Source organism: Anthonomus grandis, unplaced genomic scaffold (assembly GCF_022605725.1).
Source record: "Anthonomus grandis grandis unplaced genomic scaffold, icAntGran1.3 ctg00000470.1, whole genome shotgun sequence".
Taxonomy (NCBI): Eukaryota; Metazoa; Arthropoda; class Insecta; order Coleoptera; family Curculionidae; genus Anthonomus; species Anthonomus grandis.
Window position 1 is genome coordinate 39,738 of NW_026088510.1, and position 24,733 is coordinate 64,470.

The window sequence follows — 24,733 nt, forward strand, 5'->3', positions numbered from 1 at the left end:
TGAAATTTATAATTTACTTGTTCATTACGTTCACAATCAGTTTTTACATATTTAGGTAAGACATTTCCAGTAGTGAAGATACTGGGTTTTAAATACCGTCATCACAGTAATTGTAAGAGTTCGGATATACGTCGGAATACGACAATCCTTGCTTGCCTGATAATAAAGACATATCTGAAAGTCATTCATGATGTTACAAATTTGGGGATCTAGGAATTCCAAAAAAGGCTAATTAATTTTAATTTTTTGATGATGGATGTTGGATGACGCTGAGGAACTGTTAACAGTTTTAATCTTCCCTGAAGATATTAATTTGTATTAGTAAACGCGTATCGAGAATAAAATAAACATTACTAGCTTTAATAATGAAATAAGAGTAATACTTAAGTACTATTTTTGATGATAATTATTAAATACAGTATATGAGTGATTTTTGTCGACTCCTATGTAACCCAGAAACAAACAGGAGCAGGATGGCTTATAGTGAAAAAACAAAAACCCACTAACTGTAGAGTTCTTAAGAAAAATGACAAGTCAACATACATGGGATTAAAAAAAAATAAGACTTCAAATTTCACATGTAAATATGAACATTGGATTCTTGATTTTCTATTTTGTGGAGTTGGTACACATGTCCAGAACGAATATACGTTGACATTATTTAAAAAATGTACCAAAGAATCTGTAATATATTTTCTATAGAAAATAAAATTACGTACTCCTAGATACTTAAAATGTTGACTGCAGCATTCGGCAAGCCTACTTCAATTGCATCCGGCAAGTCTCAGTGGAGAAAGTGCGGTTAAGATGTACGCAGCTAGCGAGAAGCAATACGAAAAAATCGAAATTGTGAAAAACTAGTCACGGTAAAGGGCCATCTCACACGTTATTACGTGCTCATAATTTTTTACCCATATCAACAGCGTAATCATGCCTGAGCCAACGTATTTACCAGACTTGTCTCCCTGCAACACTGTCGAAAACTAACAAGAAGCACAAAAGGAGGGCGTTTTGCTACTATTGAATAGATAAAGACCGTTTCGCTAGAAGAACTTCCGGTTATACTCTAAAAACATACCAGACATGCTTCAGGGATTGGAAAATGCTCTGGAAAAAGTGTAACTATAAAATGTATACGAAATATGTATACCGCTAAACCGCCCAGAATGTCTATTTTCTCTATATTCCTATAAACAAAAGATCACATTAAACTTTTCTAATAAACAGTTAAACAACTAACCAATATTGTCAAGTCATATCTTGGAGACCTTTTATAAATAATTTTTAACAATATAGTCAGAAAAAGTTTCCAATTCTTTAAACGTATGATGCAACATTCATTATACTTAGGTTTATTTTGTTAAGACAGGTGCTGGCAAACAATTTCCCCACTAGACTAGTGTAGATGGACCTTTTTAAAATGTTTAGATATTTTACTAATGCTTTTTAGTTTCATTCGTTTTGTTTTTGTTTCAAGAAATTGTTATTACTTTTGATGCTATACTAATAAGTAAGTAATGATGGCTGAAAACAATAAAAACTGCAAAAATATCAAGAACATCTCACAGAACACACACAGAAGACAAAGTGACCTCCAACCCTAACACTGGAATAAATTAGTACAGAGTTTAGGAAAATTAAGGAAAGCCATTTCTTTAATAAGTGGTAGTAGTTTTCTATTAAACGTTAGTTAGGAAAAAATTACTTACTTAATGTGTTCAGAGAATTGCTTCTCGAAAACAGTGATCTTTGAGGGGTCAAGTTTGTCCAAGTGTCCTCTGACACCGCAGTAGATAATGGCGACCTGTTCTTCAATAGCCATTGGTACATACTGTCCCTGTTTCAACAACTCGGTCAACCTGACACCACGGTTCAACAGTTGTTGAGTGGCAGCGTCCAAGTCGGAACCGAACTGGGCAAAGGCGGCTACCTCACGGTATTGGGCGAGTTCCAGTTTCATGGAACCGGCGACCTACAAAGCATACACACTATGAATATTAATGTATTATTCAGGAAACTGTTTAGGACTGATAAGCCCAAAATATCTTATATTAAGGAAAAAGTCCTTTCTGAAGTGGAGTCAATATAATATTGAAAAGTTAGTAGGGGAAGTCTTTTCTCCACAAATAAATGCTAATCCTCTCATTTCAAGTGGTGCATTTCGGCAAGTGTTCTTGCCATTATCAGACTTGAGTTACTTAACACATACACAAATTCTAAACAATAACTACTATACTAAATACTACAATACTAACTACTGTTATTGTTTAGAATTTGTATATGTGTTAAGTAACTCAAGTCTGATGATGGCAAGAACACTTGCCAAAATGCATCACTCCTGAAATGAGAGGATTAGCATTTTATTTGTGGAGAAAAGACTTCCCCTACTAACTTTTCAATACCCAAAATATCTCTCAAAACAGGCACAATGTCTAAAAATATATAATTTATTTTATGTTTATAAAAGATTTATTTATTTTATTAGTGATGTAATTTGTTCGTTTTGGAACTGCTTAGAAAACATGTCTATAATTCAAATATATATGTCAAATAAAAATATACCGGGTGACACAGAAAAGAGGGAACACTTAATAACTTTTTTACTTTTTAAGATAAACTAATGAAATTTGGTATATCGATCAATAGAATAGTTATAAAAGCATCTTTTGAAATATTCTGTTGACTTCCATCACTTCCGGTTTAACAAGAAATGACACTAACTTTCTTATTTTAAATGGGAGACTTGGTATAAAATTACGTATTTCGAGAGAAAATAATATTCTAAAAACAATGGTACTCTATTTACTACTTTTTGTTTTATACTTATAGAGAAAATAATTTTTTTTTTAATTTTAAAATAGGGTGCCACGAATGCGTTGAAAGTTTTAATTTTTAATCAAGTAATCACGAAAAAAATTGTTTTCATTGCATTTTATGACTTAAATCTTTTACACGCCTATTTAAAATGTCCAAATCATTAATTTAGACATTTACATTATTTCTTTAAATAGCACATTATTGGGAACAACCACTTTTGAGATGCGGTTTCTTTCGCCTAATAATTTGATATGATTATTTTTTAAATCGGTTGATAAATAAGCCCATAGGAAGAAAAAGCTAATTCACAAAAATGAACGAACAGGAAGCATTGTAATGACACGCCTGCGCTTTTTTTCAAATGACATAACACATCGACATTTTGTCAAACGTCATATTACTATTCGAGAATAAAAGAACAAATTTTTCAAAAATTACATATTTTATTTAACATTTACTTAACATAACATAGCTACACACAAACGGTAAACAAACAGAAAAAATATTAGGTTTATAAATTATTTAATAGGAAACTTTTTACATGTATTGCTCAAAACAACCACCTTCTTGTCGAATGAAAGTACGTATGCGCGGGAGTATGCGTACGGCATATTAACTTTTTCTTCATTGGTAAACATTTCAAATGTTACTAACATTTATTTAAATAACAAATAATAATTACGCTTAACAAGATGTCATATATTATGTCAACTGAAAAATAAATGAAGAACGCGCCAAAACACAGCCGATTGAAGAAATCAAAGCCTTCTATGCTATTTTTATTAATTAAATGCGTTTATTTATGTGACTTAGTTTTTTTCTCTTTATCAACCGATTTAAAAGATAATCATATCAAATTATTGAGAAAAAGAAACCGCATTTCAAAAGTGTTTGTTCCCAATAATGTGCTATTTAAAAAAATAAATAAATGCCAAAATTAATGGTTTGGACAGTTTAAATAGGGTGTAAAAGATTTAAGTCATAAAATGGAATAAAAACTATTTTTCCGTGATTATTTGATTAAAAATTAAAACTTTCAACGCATTCATGGCACCCTATTTTAAAATTTAAATTTTTTTTTTCTACGAGTATAAAACAAAAAGTAGAAAATACAGTATCATTGTTTCCAGAATATTATTTTCTATTGAAATACATAATATACCAAGTGTCCCATTTAAAATAAGAAAATTAGTGTCATTTCCTGTTAAACTGAATATGTCGAAAGATGCTCTTATAACTATTCTATCAATATACCAAATTTCATTTGTTTATCTTGAAAAGTAAGAAAGTTATTTAGTGTTCCCTTTTTTCTATGTGACCCGGTATATGTATAAGTCCGGAAAAAAAACATCTTTTTGGTTTTGTTTTGAAGGAATTATCCAAAGATTTTCATAACAGTGTAAAAAAGTATAGTTTTTTCAAGAGCTTTCGTTGTCTTTAAAAAGCCTTTAAAAAGATTTTGTACTTAGGTTCTAAACCTATATTGGCCAATATTTGAGATGGTTTGGTTTTTATAGCAAATGATTGTCTTCAATTTCTTAAATTCAGCAAATTATTTATTTCTACAATTAAAAAAAAACACATAAGCTGTACGGAATTTTCTCATTAATCTAAAGTCCTAAGAACTAAAAAAAAAGGTAAAATATCATTTACCTATAATACTAATACTATACACAAAACTATAAACAAGGACTGTCAGAATATGACTGCAGTAATTATGTTACAAAAATTTGGGAATTGAAGAAAGTTGAAATTGCCTCATTAATTTAATGTATCCACCAGGAGTTCTTGTAGGGTAGATGCCTTTTCTATTAACATGCCTTTTTTATCTTCATTACATTTTTGAATTTTCTGATGTTTAAATTTTTATAGCTGTTTGGTAAATTATTTAGCAGTTTTGGTGACATATATTTAAAGCTTTTTTAAAAGAAGATAGATTGATGCCTAGAATATAAAATTAAATTCTGTCTTTGCCTGGTGGAGGAGTTTGCAAATGTAAACTGGTCCTTGTTTTTATATACGAACATTCCATTATATATAATAAAGCTAAGAGTTTAAACTGCTTAAAATGGGGTCTTGCAGATACCTGTCTTTGTATTCCTGCTAAGAGTCAAATAACATATTTTTCAGTTTTGAATGCTATCTTCCAATCAGTTGAGACACTCCAAAACAGAATGATATATTTAATGCGAGATTCAAAACATATTACACAATTTTTTTCAATACACCAGTTTGTATTTCTCCCTTCTGAAGAATTCTTAAGCAGCTTTTAGCAGAATTCCTAACATATCCGTCATAAGCTGTACAGCATTGGCGATATTTAGGGTTCTGAAGTCTGCAACAGGTTATCCCCCCAGTGCAATTTGGGTTTTCCAAGTGGTTTTCTGTCCGTTGAATTTTGCTCCCGTACTAATTTCACCACTCGTTTGTCACCTTAGTCTTTCAGCTTTAACCGTTTTGATCACATTTGGTCGACGGCAGGTTTTCCAGTTCACTGTTGTTTTTGACCCGGTATTCTATTTGGAGTTTTCATCTTTCAGTTCTGCTATTGTTAGTCAGTTTTCATTTTGCTTTGTCATGGTTCAAGTTTCGCACACATATAATATCATGATGGGTCTGATAATACAGTGGTGGATACTTATTTTTGTTCTTTAAGAAAATATTTTAGACTTCATTATTTTTTGTAGTCCAAAGAAACAGAGTTTCTCATGACTGTCAAATTTATAAGCTTGCAATGATTTTACTTGCATATACCTAATCCATATTATCTGTATATTAAATTATATACATTCAATAAACTAGTTATTTAATTTATTAAAAAAAAACTATTAAAAGCTACCAGCGTTCAATATTAATTTAATAAATGTTCAAAGCAATTCTTGTTACTGTTGATTAACTACTTTTGTTTTCTGTAATGTGTTTTATGCAGCAAATTCTCCAGTATTATAGATATTGCAGTGAATTCGTCAATGTTCGAAAGTTTTTGAGTAAATATTATTTATTAAACGCATTTTCTTTGTTTAAAGAGGGTCTATTTGTTGGAACAATGAAATGTTTATTATTACTTTTAAAAGATCTTGACGTAGATAACTCGATCCATATTTTTTTAACAAGCTTTTTGGTTTCTGGAATTTTGTTTTCCTTTCCAGACAAAAATTAAAATTCTTTACTAGCATTATAATATGAACTAAAATACAGTAAGAACATTTATGACCAAGCAAAGAACCACAAACATGTGATGAGACTAAGCTTATTAAGCTTGTATTGAGACTTAACATGGGGTTATGATTAACTTAAAAGTAATTTTCATGCCTAGTAATCAGCAGCGGTACTCTCTAACTCGATAAACATAGAAATAGACAATAAAAAATATAGAAAGAAAATATCTTTCTATGCGCGATTAGCACTCGCTAACCTTTTCTCTGTGTCACTCGGCATCGTTCGGCTTTAGACATTCTTATACTACCCAATCTACAAACATTAGCCTATTTTTATAGCTAATGGGATTTTTCACAGCCCACAATGTCAATTACTGAAATGTCATTCGACATTATCGATCTTTTAAGTAATAAGTATGCTTTGTTATTGTTTCTGTTTTCATCCTATATCCATAAGGGATACCGATAAGGGAGAAGTTTTCTTATAGATTTTTGAAGTAATTTTAGGTATCAATAAGACGGCGAATTTTATGACGGATCCTCCTAATTTTATCTTATCTCTTTCCTAGTGTGTATTTATAATAGCATAATATATTTTCTTTTTTTTTAATTTAAATATATTTACTATTAAATTTATATTTTAAAATTTGTCTTAAAATAGAGATTTAAGATAATAATATTATTAATTTTGCCTTAGAAATGGAAGAGAAAGAACAAACGATTGAATTAAGGATAAAAGGATTATACATTTTATTCCCTTCTGTGGAATCACTGGGAATTTCCCAATTTCGGGGCGTAAATAAGCGTGGATAAACTATATGACCTTATAAACTTAATGATCGTTTTAAACCTGAAAAAAGTAGTTAACAAATTATAGTTCACTCAAAGATATACCGTTGATCTTTTGACCGCAATAAAACCTTAATTATCTGTTGTAACCAAGTGATTTAAGTAAGTTATTTTTTGTGGACTTTTATGGTTTAACATTTTCTAATGAAATACTATTCTTTATTTCATTCAAGCCGACCCTATTCCCTTTATCACTTCTTAAAAACGTTGGTCCTTGCACAATGGGGCTTAATGGTCTAATAGGAGAATATGAAAATTCGTTGATTTTCACATCTACTACAAAAACATTACCACAACAAAGATAAATACATCCATACAACCTCTTTCTATATTTTTATTCCGAAGGTTGCCGACCGCAACCGATTTCTACCCGATCGAAGCCCCGATTGAGAGTAGGGTTTAGAACCCTAACCTTTAGAACCAAACTCTACCCAATTGAGAGTAGGGTTTAGACTTTTTTTCTATAATAGAAAGAAATTTTCTTTCTATCAAGTTAGAGAGTTCGCTCGCAGTAGTTTATAAATAAATACCCCTTTGTACTTAAGAAAAAAAGAGTGACTTCATGTGTGACAAATATGTGTTAGAAGGACGATATTTAACAAAAAACTGATTACTGAAACTTCTTACACAAGATTGACTTAATACCTGTTGGCGCCTTTTAGTCTTATACTAATCTCTGGTTGATTAAAAAGGACGTTATAATATTCTTAAAGGTAATAACTATGATTTTACCAGATGTTTTAAAATAAATGTCTAAAAATTTTTTTATGACTCTAATTAAACTGTTTCGTTAAGAAGTGCCCGTACTGTATTTTACACCATTTTATAAAGCTTGCAAAGAATTGTCATTTTAGAGGAAATGGGAAAAAATATTTATAATAATTAGAGTATAAATTTTAACAGTTAAAGAAAGGTTAATTTGCTGACATGCTCCAATCTCTATTTATCCTAAGATTAAGGGGCCAAATTAAAAACATTATGTTAAAGAAAAACAAACCTGTTTCATGGCTTTGGTCTGGGCAGCGGAACCTACACGGGATACAGACAAACCGACGTTGATGGCGGGACGGATACCCTTGTAGAACAATTCAGTTTCCAAGAAGATTTGTCCGTCAGTAATGGAAATTACGTTGGTGGGAATGTAAGCGGATACGTCACCGGCTTGGGTTTCGATGACGGGCAAGGCGGTGAGTGATCCACCTCCATGGGCGTCGGACATTTTGGCGGCACGCTCGAGCAGACGAGAGTGAAGGTAGAATACATCACCGGGGTAAGCTTCACGACCTGGGGGACGACGCAACAGCAGGGACATCTGAGACACAAATTAGTTAAACTATCAATGCTAGCAAAATAATGTATTCGATTATATTTTTCTGTACAAAATTTGGTAATATCACAAAACCGTAACTACGTGTCCGGATAAGGGAGGAGAACGGCTATATCCTGCAAATGGTTAAGGCTTAGAAATTGTAGAAAAAATATCTTTAAATAAAATAGGCAAGAAAAATTATTGGTAATAATTTTGAAGTAAGATCTAACCGCTTAAAGGAATATAAACTTATACTTTATCTTGGTAAGCTATGCGATGAGGTATAAAATGTGAAAAAAAATTAACTATGGCTTTTCATTCCTTTCAATTTCAATATTCAACATAAAGTTAGGTAGGATATTGAAAAGAAGAAACAGGCTCAAAGGTCTATCTATAGATAAAACCTCAGCTCTTGAGTATATAAAAAAATATATTATACCTTAAGTAAATTCTTGTATTTAAGACTTATTGGACTTAAATCAAATATAACAAGAGGTATCGTTAGATTTAAGTTTTAGTTTAAGAAGATTTAAGTTCATATTTCTCCTAAACTCCTGAATAAGTTTATTTTCTTCTTCTTTTCAATAATTGATCGTATGAGATAGTATTTTCTAAATTGATTTTTACATTAACAATGACACAATACCCATCCAAATAAGTAACTCACTATGAAAACATAATTTGATAGCCTGTTTAAAAATGATAATTTTGCCTTATGACATTTTCTCATATACGAGTATATCATTATGAGGAAGGGGATGTGAGTTCAGCCGATTTTAATATTTCTTTTGATTTTGAGCAATTTACGGTTTTTAAAAGAATATTTTTTTTAAATTATATCACTTAAATTGCTTGTTCTTATTAATTTTTGAATTCTGCCAATATTTTGCTGATAAATTTGTTAAGATTTGTTAAGGGATTTTTAAATAATGATTTTTTTTTAAGGCAAGACAATACGCACACCAAAAAAAGGGTCATACATAAAAAGTCTCAGCTCTTGCTATTATTGTAATTAACATAAGCAACCCAAATAACGTCAAATATTTTTTTTTTGTTGCGGATAAGAGGGCTAGCAACAAAAGTATTGCGATAATCAGTTTAGAGTACTTGACATTAGATGTCAAATAGCTTATATTTTATGATCTTTTCTGCATAATTTTAGTTAAGTTTGCTTCTTTTTTTCATTCTGATACAATGTTAAAAATTTACTTTTATATGCTGTCACGGCAACCCAATTTCAGGAAAGACGTCAATACACCTGAAAACCTTTTATAATTTGGCTAATCTAAGAAACTAATAATGTACAATCCCTTCGAATACTCATGAGTTGACAGCCAATGAAGAAACAAGTACTGGCATATTGGTTAACTTTGACCCCTTCTTAAGCAGGAGAAAAATTTCCACAATTTAGGACTTTCAACAAGCGTTAATGAGATCGTCCAAAATAATAAAATGCACCATAACTGGTTATTCAAGAAATTCCTAATGAATTAAATCTTTTATGCTGTGGGAGTATAAATTGGTAAAATATAGAGTATTGGACTGAAGAAATTCCATAACATAAGATTGTGTGTTGTAATATTGATCCAATAATTACGTGTAAACCATTTAATCCAGTTGTTACAAAGAAAGTTGAGCCATAAACTCTGTCTAAAATTGTAAATGGAGATTTAATCCTTAAAGAATTGTAAAATAAAATCCTAAAAGAACAATAATGGCAAGACTTGAAATAGCTTGGTTGTAGTTATTTTCTTTGAGGATCATAAAATGGTAATACCTAAATAAAGGAGAATTATGGTATTAACTAGGGGAATTTCTAATGGATTAAAAGCAATAATTTGTTTAGGTGGTCAATTTAATCCTAATTTGATTCTAGAGGAAAGTCTGGCATAGAAAAATGCTCAAAAGAAAGCAAAAAAGAAAAATACTTCTGATGTAATAAATAGAATTATTCCTCATTTGAGGCCGAAAGGTACTATTCTTTAATAGTACCTTTATACTTTTATAAAGGCCTTAAAAAATACTTTCTCGAGTTATGTCTCGACATCATTGGTATATAATTATTAGATTAGTTTATTATTCTTAGCATTATTAAGTTAATCTCAATAAATTGAAATCATTTAATAAGTCCTATTATTACTGAGAAAGTACTTAATGAACCTGATAAAGGTCTTTGGTCTACTAGATGAAATCAGTGATTTTTATGTGGTATCATTAATTTACTTCTCTCCAGTAAAACGTTGATAGAATTGATATTATAAGAAGCATCTCAGGAGCGGAATATGAAGTAGTCAATTGTTGCATAGATTACAAGTAGAATAGAAAAATGTATTAAAAATGATAAGAGATATTGTACATATTTGTTGATTGGTGAAGTTAACCAATAAGTGGGGCGTTCAGTTGCAAAACTGCTTAAATCCATTTTTATTCAAAAATGACATATGTGTGGCGCTGTCTTCTTTAAGACGTTTGACATAAGATGTCAAATTTATTTGGCCACAAAACTTGATAAATCCCAAAGAAATTGCCTTCGAAAAAGTAGTAACGGTAGCAAAACTTTTTTAATCCTATGTAAATAATGTTTCAAAAATGTTTTGATCCATTAATCTGCAACGTTTTCAAAACTCTTTTCTTCCATTTACACTTATACCACAGTAATAATACGCGGAATCAAAACTGTTTTGTTCCGCGAGATCCTACAGGCATGTGTTCCACAAATAATAGTTTTATGGTTTAGTTTTGTTTTGACTGCGGTATAAATAGGTACGTTGATTTTATTTGTGCAGTGCTTGAAAGTTAATTTGTGCTGTTTTTGTTAAAAATCTCTAAAAGTCTTACACACATTGTGATCTGGAAGACTCATTTTGTCTTGCTACACCTGGTAAAGGCCAAAAGAAATTGCGAAATCCATCAAACTGGAAGAAAGCAAAAGATAAAGTGCAAAGGTAATATTTTAAATAAATTTGTAATAGTTAGGTAGGTAGGTACTTAAAATATTTTTTTATTGCAGGTATAAGCCTAAAACTCTACCTAGACACCCCAAATGTCATCATAAAAAAAGTACTTTTGCCTGTGAAAACTTGTCTGTGCAAGATATTCGAAGATTTCATGAAAAATTATATGAAAATACTACGAAAATTGCGCAAGATAACTTTATTCTTAAACATACAGAACCAAATGTTCCAAAAAGGCGTCGTCCAATAAAAGGAACTCGAAATAATTCCGTTTCGTTAAAATATTTTATTAAAACTAAAGATGGCACTTTCCAGATTTGCAGTAAAGCCTTTTTATCTATCTTGGACATTTCAAGGTTTCGGGTGCAAAACAGCTAAAAATTATTTGATTGACACTATACCACCCAAAGAAAATAGAGGAGGGGATAGGATAAGTACAAAATATGCCAAAAGAAGAAAATGTAAAAGCATTTATTTTAAAGTTAAAATGTGTTCAGTCTCACTACACTAGGAATAAATCTCAATGACAGTATATGCCAAGTGATCTATCCATAAGGCAGTTTTGGAAAATATACTGTGATGAAAACAGCAGATTGGCTGTAAAATATGACTATTTTCGGGAAGTATTTACAAGGGATTTTAATATTAGCTTCAAGAGTCCTGCCACCGATGCTTGCTCGGAATGTATAAGACTTAAAAGCTTAATAACTGCCAAAACCAACAGCGATAATAAGGCAAAGCTAATATGCATGCTACGTGTTCATAATCTAAAAGCAAAGCCATTTTATGAAGCACTTAAAAAACTTGAGGAAAATACTTTAAAATTATCCTTCGACTGTCAAAAAAATATGGTGTTGCCCCGAGTCCCGGATCAATCAGCTTACTATTCCAGGCAGCTCTATCTATACAATTCCACAGTATGTGAAGGAAATTCCAATCACAAACAGACTAAGGAAAGTATCACTTCATACACTTAGACCGAGAATGTGTGCGCTAAGGGCTCAAATGAAATATCTTCACTAGTTAATCATAAAGTTTCTATGGTAGACTTGACTGATGTTACCTCAATCAAACTTTTTTGCGATGGATGTCCTGGCCAGAACAAGAACGTAACAATGATGGGTATGCTAATGTATACAGCCATCACTCTAACTCTACAGTGAATGAAATTATTGTGACATTTCCTGTGGTCTGTCACTCTTTTTTACCGGCGGATCGTGTTTTCGGACGAATTGAAAAAAAGAGTTAAAAAAAGGAAGTTATAGTTCATCCTGATGAATATAGGAATTTTTTTCCGAGTTTTCAACTGTGCTTGATATCGAAAAAGATTGTCAATTTTTTAACTGGAAAAAAGCTATAGAATCGGTTATAAAGCCACCTGAACAGTGGCATTTTAAGTTTGCTCCATGTAAAAGAATTTCAATTTTAAAGAAATGGAACTCAAGCAGTGTTCGTAAAGGGGGAAGAAAATTACAAAAGCGATTTCGGGATATACAAGTCCGTTTTGAAAAAAGGAAAAACCTTGGCTAGCTTAAATTTGGAGCCTCTTCCTAAGGAATGTGCAGTAAAACCAGCCAAGCTTAAGGCGACTTTTTTTTGCTTATTTGCCGCTTCTCCGACGTCTAATCCGCACTCGTGATTGGTCACTTTTTGCATCTTAGAAAAGTACTTAAAAAAAAAACCTCACATCAGAATGAGTTGAAAATTGGTCAAAGTGTTTCTTATTCGATTCCGCTCAGATCCACTATTTTGTTTGGCGATCCGTTATAATTTACATTTTGTGATTTGCTATTATTGGCTTCCCTCGTCAGCTGTTCAGGCTGGCTTGAATCTTGGTCGGGCGTTCACGTCGTTGCTAATTTTACCGATGGTATTTTATTTACAGTTTATTAAATTTTAAGATAACCAGATCGAATATCACAAAACAAAATAGTGGATCTGTGCCAAATATATGCGAGAATCTGTGTGCCGAATTTCAGACAAATCTGATAAAAAATTCTTTTAAATTGTACTTTTTTCCGATTTCCTTGCTTTATTGATTTTTCGAATAAAACTGTATTTAAAACGTTCAAGCAGTTTTTAAAGGATGGCGCCACATGTAGATCCGAACAAAGTCAGGTTAGTTTGCTTTGTTTTGTTTATTTTGGATCTTATCCAATTGCAATTTCTAAACTTTGCTAAAATGTCAATGTTATTTTATTATAAAACCTATCCAATTGGGCAAAAATTGTGGGTTGCAACACTAATTGTGAATTTTCATGGAAAATATAGATTAACACTTGTTTATTTAGCAAATTTCGAAATTTGTTATTTGTGAGAAACTGGTGCAAGAAAGTATCTGGAGAAAAATACAAAACAAATATGTGTGAACTTTAATGATGTTATTGATAGTGTCTTCTTCATGCCATACCAAGCAAAATTTTGACTTGAGCAAGTTCAGATAGGTTAATCTCTGAGAGTATTATTATGAAAATGTAGTGTAGTATAAGTAAGTGTAAAACATGTGTATGAGTAAATTAATAATAAGCTGTATATTTCTTTAATATTAGTATTACTAATTAGTATTACAAGCCTAAGTTGCTTATTCTTCTCAGTAACTTGTTTATTTGTAATTAATTAGGAGGGTTATATAATGTGAAATAATTTTGAAAATTGGTAAATAGACATTATTTATTTAGTACCCTTGTTCTTTTAATCACTACTTAATTTACAATTACATGCCCATTTTTAAAAAGCAAGGGTTCATTACATACATGTATATGTTAGTATTAAACAAAAAAATGTAACTATACAACTAACTAACTGTAAAATCAAATTAGTTAGACACATAAATTAGAACTTTTAAATAGCTTAGTTCATATTTTTGATAATCAAATATAATTTTTTTTGAGATTCATATTCCTTTTCTCATTAAGATTAGAAACTAAGCTCGAGTAGCCAAAGAACAAAAACACTATATCAAAAGATAATAAATAGTTATCGGTAAAGCTAGTAATTGCCAAATATTTTTTAAAATTAGTGCCATTACAATTAAGGTACTTTTAATTACACTGTGGACATGTACCTCTATATATTGGCCAATTATTCTCTTTTATAATTAAAATTTTAAAATTAGTTTTACTTTGGTCTTGCCTTGTTTTAACCTTTTGGTTCTCAAAATATACTCTATTAGCATGAAATTAACATTCGAAGCATTATTTTTCAAGAGCATACAGGTACTGCATACCTAGGTACTAATATTTATATAGCTTTTCTATTTTGTTAAAATTCGATGTAAATTACTTTATATTTCTGTTTAAATATTAAATAAATAAATAAATGTTATTTGTCAAAATGTGGTTTTTTCATAATTTTATTAATAATAGTTTCCCTCAATTTTTCTTATATTACATTTGAAATACTTGTATAAAATATGTTTATGCGCACATTAGTTATTAGGACATTAAAAGATATGAAAGGAATAAAGGCAACACTTATTAATAAATTATTAATAAAATAATAAAATTAAATTAATGCCCATTTTTAAACATACATATATTTAATTGTAACAGCTGTATTTTAGGAGTTTAATTATTTTTTCCAAATGATACCCTTATAGGAACAATTCCTTTTTTTTTAATCATTTAAAAATATCTTAAATGGACAGAAGAACACAGAAAGAAAATAATTTAGTCAGTAACAAGGAAATTCCTCTATATTTTCTTATTATTTGTGATACTCTTATAGAGTACCTTTTATGCAATGATGACTTATTTATTTTTAATTTTAATGATTTCTAAAAAGCAGAATGAAGACTTAAAATTCATTGTCAGAAGCTGCTTTTTTAACTCTTTTTTTTTGCAACTTTTTTCCTGTTTAAATATTTTAAATCTAATTAATCATATTTCAAAATAATCAAACAAAAATGTAATCATATTTAATTCAGTCAATCATAAACAAAATTAAAACTTTTAATAAAAAATTACCAATAAATAAATGTTTTATTAACTAGGAAGCCAACTTCTATTCTTTATTTGTTTGAAATCAATTTAAGCTTTACAAAAAAGTCTTATATAGAAGAAAAAGTTAAAAAAAAATAAATTATAAGAAAAACAATTTTAATTTTTTTGGGAGTAAAACGATGTTGGATTTAAAATAAACCCTGAAAAGATTGAGAATTGATAAAAATATTTCAGTTTTAAATTTCCACAAGTAATTTCTAATTTTTCGTTGTGATTTATGGTTTAATTCCGATTATGAATTTTTCCGTAAATATTCGAAAATTAAATTAAAATCTTTAAATTTTATTTTGATAAGCATCAAATGACGCAACTTTGATATGACCGTTGATTGAAGAGGCGAGATTCCCTTTTCAATCAACGATATGACCTAACTGAACCTCTAACTTTTGAGTCTTAAAATCACAGCACTATACGAATATTTTCTTCAACATTTTGTAGTAAAATTATCGCAGCGACTCCAATAAAATAACAGCCATTCAAATAAAACTATAACAAGGTTTTGTTATTTTATACTGATAAGTCGGAAAATAAATGAAACTTCGTAGGGTCAAATAATCCCCATGAATAGGTGTGTAATTTATTGTGTGTTTAATTATTTTGTTCTACGGCTTTAAATAATATCAGAAAAAAGCGAATGAAAAAAACATATAAAAAAGAGAAACGTTTTTGGCTCAATTGTGTTAAATAAAAATAGTAAAAAATATATTACTTTTATTAAATAAAATTGTTATTGCTGTTGTACTGATTTCCTGATTTCTGTCACCAAAAATAAGCTTAACATAAGATGAGCAAAGACAAATAAATGTGCTCCTTTTATGAATGGAAAACACCAAAATATTCCTAATTTTAGAAAGTATTCGCAATTTAATCATTTCTGTCCTGATTCCACCCTGTATAGAACATATAAACCTTTCACAATTTTTGGGTTCAACAAATCAATATTCAAATATTTTTCTTAGTGACTACTAATACAAAAACAAAAATATTTTAATTTTTCAAACAGCTTACAATCTATTTACACCCTTCAAAACAACACGGTTCTGTACAAACCAAAAATAAAGGCAAATAATGAAATAAATATAGTTCCCAGAATTTTATTTCCGTCTGGTCACCCGCCGCCGCCTCCTCTCTTCCCACAGCTTACAGTGGCGCTACAGCCAACGGTGGACTTTTACGAAACTAACGATTTATAAATAACATGTTACTTGCGTCATCTGTCGGAAAATTTTAAAAGTTGGAAGTCTAATATGGCGGCCAACTACGCCCCCTTAAGGATGTGGATGCTTTATTAAAAAAAACATTTCGGTTTAGAGTGGAGAAACATTGAAGAGGTCGATTTAACATATAAAGAAGTAATTGACAACGCCATTGAATCACTTCATGATACAGAAGTTGAAGAAGAAGAAGGAATGGAACCCATGGGAGAAGACGGTGGACTAAGAATTTAATTTTTAAGTTTCATTTAAAAAAAAAATATTTGTTTTTAAATTATAAAGTTTTACTTAATTAAAACTCCCTAAATCCTACAGATACTGAAACAAAACTTTTTAGTTCCATGGTGCGGTAGCAAAACTTGTTATATCCCTATTATTTTTGTCGATAACTACTTCTTTTAAACAAAAATTTACTACTTAGTAACAAATATTTAAATAAACAGTTGTCATAAATGTGCATTTTCATTTTAAACCACAAAAATTTGTTCTTACAAGAAATCCGAAGTTTTTCTCTTATCCTGTAAAATTGGTTAGCACGGATCTAAAGAGTTTTGGAATTGGGCGTCTCAAGTGTATTCTTATTACTATTTGTTCTAATAATACATTTGAATTTTTTAGAAATATCGTTTTATTGTTCCCTTTGATGTTTTCAGTAGGCTTTAGACAGACTTTAGCTACATGTAAGCTATGCAATTTGTAACTTATTTCTCGTATAAGCTATAACAATCTGTTTGAGGTACCTACATTTCCTTCTCTAAATCAAGAACTAATGAAGATATAGCCATGCGGTTTTTAATAGTTATACTTATGTATGTAATTGAAGAAATAGTTTTTTGTGATAAAATAGACTGGAGAATTTTATACTAAACTTAGTCAATAGTCGATCAATTTATTGTGCAATAGGCACATTCATAATTTATGATTGAATTTGCAGAAGTAGGTTTTATACATTTATGTTTACAACAGCTGATTGCGTGAGAACGCTCCCGATACCGACAAACTAGATGCGAGTAATTCCGAAAGAAGACAAACGCACACAAAATTATCTCTTCGGCAACGCAGTGAAAACTCGGTCACGTTTACTACCAAGAGGAAGCATAATCATGTGTAAGTAGATTCTAAATAGCAGTCAAAGGGCTGTGAGAAACCTATTTAAAACACCTAAGTGCTTTTATGACCTGTTCTTCTAGCAAATATATATGATTTAGGATTAGTGGTTTTTCGAATGCTGATAAATCCTAGTAAAAAAAAAAGGTGGGGTGAAAAGGTTTTAGTGATTCTTAAAGCAGTAAGGTTCAATAAGGTTTAAAGCTTTTTTAACGCAGGAATCTTATTTTGTCAAAAACAATATTCTCAATTTTTTCCCTAGGACGGCAGTACTATCAAATGGTGTTTTTAAACTTATGGCTTACCATGCTAACCGAGATAACTTAAAAATGCTATTCCTTCATAGCGGTTACTCTTCCTAGCGCTACCTAGTCAAATTACAAACTTTAAATTAATTACCAAGTATTTTCTTACCATTTGTTCAAAAAGTTTTTTTCTTAAACTTCTATACCTAACCGTAGTATAGATATATCCCTTACCCAGCCAACCTGCTGTACGAGTATGTGCCCGGATAAGTGAAATCGGGATAAACTAACTTACTTGACGGTAAGCAACAGCTTGTTTGGACAAGTCATCGTAGATAATCAAAGCGTGTTTGCCGTTATCTCTGAAATATTCACCCATAGCACACCCAGAGTATGGAGCAAGGTATTGCAATGGAGCGGCATCAGAGGCGGTGGCAGATACGATAATGGTATAATTAATAGCACCGGTGTCAGTAAGACGTTTTAAGATCTGGGCGACGGTAGATCTCTTCTGACCGATGGCGACGTAGATGCAGTATAGCTTCTTCTTCTCATCATCGGCATCGTTAAAACGTTTCTGGTTGATGATGGTGTCGATAGCCAGAGCAGTTTTGCTAAAACAAATTGAGCGATTTAAATAAAGATAAGACTTGGCAAATATACCCTTTTTTGTTGTGACGTATTCAATTTCTTTCCCTTTCAAATGTTATGTCATGATATGACAACATATTGTGTGATTTTCTTAGTTTGTGTGGAGAGACATTGTGTGAAGAGACATTATTAAGAAAATTCTAAAAAAAGGGGCAGACTGAGTTGTATAAAAGTTCAAAAAATTAAATTAATTATTTCTCCCCTAGGATATATGCACTCATGTAGAGGAGATACCAGCCCTTATCATCTTAAATCATCATTAAGTGCTTGTTTTTGTTTAAAAAATGGGTTTTATTTTAAATATTGCACGTTATCAACTGTTTCAATATCCATTGCATATAGAAAAAGTTATTATGTACTAGCAATAGTACTTACTATTATGCCATAAAATGTTTTAGATCATTACCATATAAGATACAATTTCATATGCTTCATTATTGAAGAGAAGAAGAAAATACTCAAATTCACATTCTTAGAACAATGATGAACATCATCCTTTAACAATACAAATTAACAAATAAGTCAAATATAACACAACTGTCACAACCAAATAATCATTGTTAAAACACATAAAAAAGAATGAAACAAAAAGACTAACTAAGAAGTAAATATAAAGAGGGAGAAATATTAACTGGTAAACAGTCATTTGCACTTTTTTCCCACCATTTTAAAAGATTTTCTTTTTGTCTATTTTTTGGTTTCACATACTTTTATGGTTTCTTCATCATACTCTTACATGCTTTGTGGTACTTTCATTTCATATAAGCACTAATTCTCTAGGTTTGATAAAATTGATTAAATTTATGGTAATATTACAAATTGTATTTTTAAACCCTTAGATTGTTTTTTCAAAGGCTACAGTATTTTTGAAATCTTTATTTTTTAATTGGAGTATTTAAATGTGTGCACTTTGCAAATATTAAGCTCTATATGAAATTAATGGACACTCAAACCTGGTGTTCAATATAAGTTTTAGAAGAGCAAGTAATACCCTTTCAAGATTCAGGGAACCTTTACTAACCACTCTACAAGTTTACAGAAAAAATTACTTTTGACAGAGTTTAAACGTTTTTCTCTTCTCAAATCTCGGTGGCCATTTTATAGCATCAGGGAGAAACAAAAAAAAATTTAAGTATAACTTTTTTTCTTTTTCACTTATAAATGCATTAGTGAAGCCAACAACCTCCAAACCAATTAATTGACATTCCTATTTTCTTTTTTTTTTGTTTTAATTTAGGCAAAGTATTATAAATCAAGGCAAACTTAAAGTATTTTCTTTACCTCATCTTACAACTCCACTGCAAGAATAAACGACATCTCTAACGTTAAAAAGAAAAACCAAATTTAAAGTCTATAACACAGAGACACTATCAAATGTATATAACCAGAATTGTTTATTTTCTCATTTTTTTCGAGTTTTAATTAATGTTAAAAAATTAACTCATAAAGTTTATGATACTTTTGGAGTTCCAGTTTTATATCTATCTATGCGACATGATAGGCGCGGGTTAACACCTGTCAGCCTGTGAAACACGAATAGTAGTGACTTACTAAAATTACTTATAAATTGATTGTTTGCTTAGGGAAGTTTCATTTTCAAATTTGTGACTTTTGACTATTATTGTTAACATTTATTTTTTTTTTTACATTGAACTCTAAATCCTTACCCAGTTTGACGATCACCAATGATCAATTCACGTTGACCTCTACCAATGGGTACAAGAGAGTCTACAGCCTTAATACCAGTCTGCATAGGTTCCCTTACGGAAATACGGGGAATGATACCGGGAGCCTTGATACCGACACGGAAACGTTGTTTGGTGTTTAGTGGTCCCTTACCATCAATGGGATTACCTTAAATCAAAAACAAAACTTACAATATAGAAAATATAAAAAGAGCTATATCATTCATCATTCAGGTAAATTCATTCAGTTTGCAGATGAATCCACAATTTTATGGCATGACACGAGTGCGATGAATCTAAATACCACAGTTAACAGAGTTATTGTTGAAATCAAGAAATGGTGTGATTCCAACAAACTGTGTTTAAATATTTCAAAAACTAGTGTTATGAATTTTAAATGCAATTTAATTACTGTGTTTTTGGAGAATCACATTCTAAACAACTTAGACAAAAATTAATTTTTAGGTTTATTTATTGATAATAAACTAAAATTTGAGGGCCATATCACGCAATTGTGTAGAAAAATATCAGCAAATTGTTATGCTCTTAAAGTGGTCGCAGAAGAGGTTGCTTTTGACATGGAGAGAAATGTTTATTTTTCTTTAATTGAGTCCCATTTAAGGTATGGTTTGTGTTTCTGGGGTGCATGCACACATTACTTATTTAATAGTGTTTTTGTTTTGCAAAAGAGAGCGATCCGACGTCTGTGTAATGTGAGTATGTGAGAGTCTTGCAAACAGCTATTTATCACTCGTAAAATCCTAACCCTTCCTGCCTTATTTATATTGGAATCTGTTTGCCTCGTTCATAAGAAATTTAGAAATGTGAACACAACTAATAGGCATGAATATAGCAGTCGACGAGCTAATGATGTGCTCTTGCCTATGCCTACAAGTTCCCTGATCAAAAGAACTTTTATATGTGATCGTAAAAAACTCTTTAATCACATCTTCCTGCAGATTTGAAAGGTATAGGTAGCTGGAAACTGTTTAGAAAACGTGTTAAAAAACTCTTAGTTGCAAAGGGCTATTATGAAATAACTGAATTTTTGTCGGATAGATTTTAGTCATTTTTACCTTTTTCTTGCAGGACTTTAGGTATATTCTTTATATTTTTTACACCATATCATTTCGCCTAATTTATTTCTGTGATTCATTTTTTTTTACAATTTTACATTTAATAAAATTGTATATTTCGGGAGTGAATAATATCTGTTTGTGTTATACATATTGATACTCTTGACATTACATTAGCTTTGTATGTTTTGGTTCAGAGTCTTGGAGGAGTATTTCTGAAGAATGGGGATGTTGTTGGTTTTACCGGTATAGGTAAACCATATTCATGGAAGCAGAATGCCTTTAGGATGATGGACCATAGCATGCTAAATAACCTTTTTACATGTTTGTGTATTTCTTGTTTTCTTTTTTACATCTTTGTCAACAAATTTACTTTTATGACAATAAAGCATATATTGATTTGATTTTGATTTGATATAGTGAAAAATATAAAACTAATAGATTATTTAACTCACCCAAAGCATCTACTACACGACCCAAAATGGAATCACCTACTGGTACATCTACAATGGCACCAGTTCTCTTGACAATATCACCTTCCTTGATAAGTTTGTCGTTACCGAATACTACAACACCGACGTTGTCGGGTTCCAAGTTAAGAGCCATACCCTACAACAGTAAAAAAAGTGATAAGTTCATCCAATACTTTTTTTTCTTAAAGTTAACATTGTGTAGTTAGATTAGTTCAGTTTTGTAGGTCGTAATCACAACGATTCAGGTGAAACACGGACAAAAATCTCATCATTGTTTTTTTTTTCTTAAAGGAATTTTAAACATGATTATAGATTTTTAGAAGAACCAAACTCACCTTTAATCCGGAAGAAAATTCCACCATCTCATCGGCCTGAATGTTATTCAAACCATATACACGGGCAATACCATCACCAATGCTCAAGACACGACCAGTTTCATCCAAATCAGCTTTTGGGGCAGAACCCAAGATGCGCTCTTCCAAAACTGAAGAAATTTCAACTCCATTGTTGGCTGGAGTCGCGTGAACTTTTCTTACAGCTGCCGAAGTAGCTGGGAAAGCTGCTCCTGCGGCCTACAAATGTTTAATTACATTTTTAATGTGAAAAGCTATTTTCTAAACAACATAAGACGCATTTTAAAAAGGGTGTATTCAAGAAAATATGTTGAGCAACAATTTTTTTGTTTCCTATATTGGTACAATAAATATTTGCAAAGAACCCAACTTTTTGAACAAATTATACATACAAAAGTAGGGACAAAAAGTGGATTTAAATACCTTGCCAATTTTAGGTTATACTGTTCAAAAAGCAAGAATTACTACTAATCCAATTTCAAGATTTTTGACCATAAAAGCACTTTATTAATTTAAGGATTATCTCTTAATTTTGTGAATATTATATTGTTAAACATAACTTATTTTGTTTACACAACTGTATTAACGGGTGTTTCTGAGGGTGTTTTAATGTATTTTTAATTCTCGCTTAAAAGTTGTTGATTGACTTATTTTGATTATTGCAAATTCAATTTCAGTATAATAAAATGCCCTCTTTTCCTTCTTTATGATAGAGGAGTCATTTTTTTAATCATGATAATACTCCCTACTTGCTGGTGTTTTAAATTTCAACATTTTGGGTTAACTTTACAGTCTGTGATTTAATATTTTAGCCACTGACTTTGTTGATGGTAGCTCTGGAATATTGCCCCATCTCTTAGATAATTCATCAGACTAGGGATTATTCGCATAAGTTAATACTATCATAATTTTTTAGATAAATTTAGATAATACTATCTGATATGCTCAATTATTGAAAAGAAAAAGAAAATAATTCTTATTAATAAATTTATTTAAAAATGTCCCTACTTCTACCTCACTTTTTAGCAAAAGAATGGATGTGACATTAAAAACTAAACATGTAACTATGCATTTATCTTCATTTAACATTATAGATGCACTTCCTACCAGTTTCCATAATTTTTAATGCTAACATCAAGGAAGCAGCCCTTAAAAAATTTGAATTGAAAATACAAAAAAAAATTACAAAAATACCATTAAGGTGTACAGGTTTTACCTATATAAAATTTACAACAAGCCCAAGGAATATTACAATATTACACTTTTTATTAATTCATGTTCTTTAAAAGGTTTTTGTTTTAATAGATATCATGTCTTTTATGAATTTAAATTAAGCTCTTGTATTAATTTTTTTGTAAGTTATTCATTTAATTTTATCAGAAAATCCAGGTATAAGGAGTAGAAGTATTTTCTAAGCTTGGTATTTATTAAAACATAGTATAAGGATGTATATTTCATATTTATTTAAATAGAATAGGTAACTAATTATAAATTTGTCACACCAATATAGATTTTACTTAATGAGCATCCATTAAGTAAAAAAAAATTAACCCTGGACAAGGAAGATTCAAAGAGCCAAGTTTTAACAAAAAACCTAAACTGTTTTTACACCAAATATATACAAAATAATACACCCCACTACTGCCAGCTAATAAAAGGTCTCTTAAGGATTTAATATTTAATTATTAAAAATTAAAAAAAAAATCAGATATTAAAATATATATGATAATTTTATGATCAATAACAGGCAAAATTAATAGGTTTATTCATGGGAAATAAATTGAATGAAGATGATGTCATCAAAAGAAACAAAAAGAAAGAACCCTACAACAATATTAATTTACTATTTAAGAAATCACACTGGCGGAACAAAAGAAAGGAAATCTTTAAAACTCACCTCCCTAGGTTATGTTATAAACTTATAAATCCTTAAAAATCTTGGCCATCCTGCTCCAAAATTACAATATAAACTGTTCCCAAGGGAAACCAGGCAAAGGATTATCCAATGTAGACTATATTGTCCATCCATTGCTTACTGAAACTTTGCTTCTAAGAAATTATTGTTGGCAATTTTTTACATGTACATGTGCTCCTATCTGCAACACGTGAACGTGAAAAAATCAAAACCGAAAGTGACGTTGGCGAATGGCGCCTGACAGAGCAGCCACTGATCACCCCACTTCTTAAATATCCAGCCAATAGAAAGCTGCGATCAACAAGCAAGAAAGTGGGGAGAACAACTACAGAAGTGTAACTGATAAGAGTTATTAAACAAAATTGGCATAAAGGATGTATGAGAAGAACCATATATTTATGATTTGTTAACATTATTTTGTTGGAATGAAAAGGAAAGTTGTGCAAAAAAATAATTGTAATTTAGCATTTTATAAAAATATTATTAAGTGTCAAAATATCAATAAACCATTAACTAATATAAACATATTTATCATTTTATACAAAATGTATAGAAATATATAATTATACACATACATATTTCAAATTTCAATTATACTTATTTCAGCTTTACATAGTGGAACTATCTTACATACTTAGAACTACATTTCTTATAAATAATAAAACTTCCTAAGCAGCTAAAAATTATTTATATTATATCCAGTTTTGCATATCCATATCCACATTCATATTCAACCACATTTTAAATATAGCAGTGTCATACTCTGAGCTCTCAGTGAACAATCTTATCATCTGGAAACATGTTATATACAGGTCTTAATTTAATATGAAAATCACCTGGGAGTCAGGTTTATTTTTGCATGCAGACTATCCAATTTGTTGATAATGTTGGTTGTGCTGCTGGAAAAAAATTATGATTTCCACTTC

The 24,733-nt window shown here is 30.4% G+C and overlaps 1 protein-coding gene across 1 annotated transcript in view; it reads right to left on the minus strand.

Annotated features, from left to right (window-relative positions):
- Positions 1-24,733, minus strand: part of LOC126749650 (ATP synthase subunit alpha, mitochondrial-like) — a 29,657-nt gene that overhangs the window by 571 nt on the left and 4,353 nt on the right. The window contains exons 2-7 of the mRNA XM_050459345.1: positions 21,875-22,111; positions 21,522-21,675; positions 19,973-20,159; positions 17,950-18,268; positions 7,822-8,136; positions 1,710-1,972 (exon numbers count right to left, since the gene is read on the minus strand). Of these exons, the coding sequence (XP_050315302.1) occupies positions 1,710-1,972; positions 7,822-8,136; positions 17,950-18,268; positions 19,973-20,159; positions 21,522-21,675; positions 21,875-22,111 (1,475 nt within the window). The remainder of the gene's footprint in view (positions 1-1,709; positions 1,973-7,821; positions 8,137-17,949; positions 18,269-19,972; positions 20,160-21,521; positions 21,676-21,874; positions 22,112-24,733) is intronic.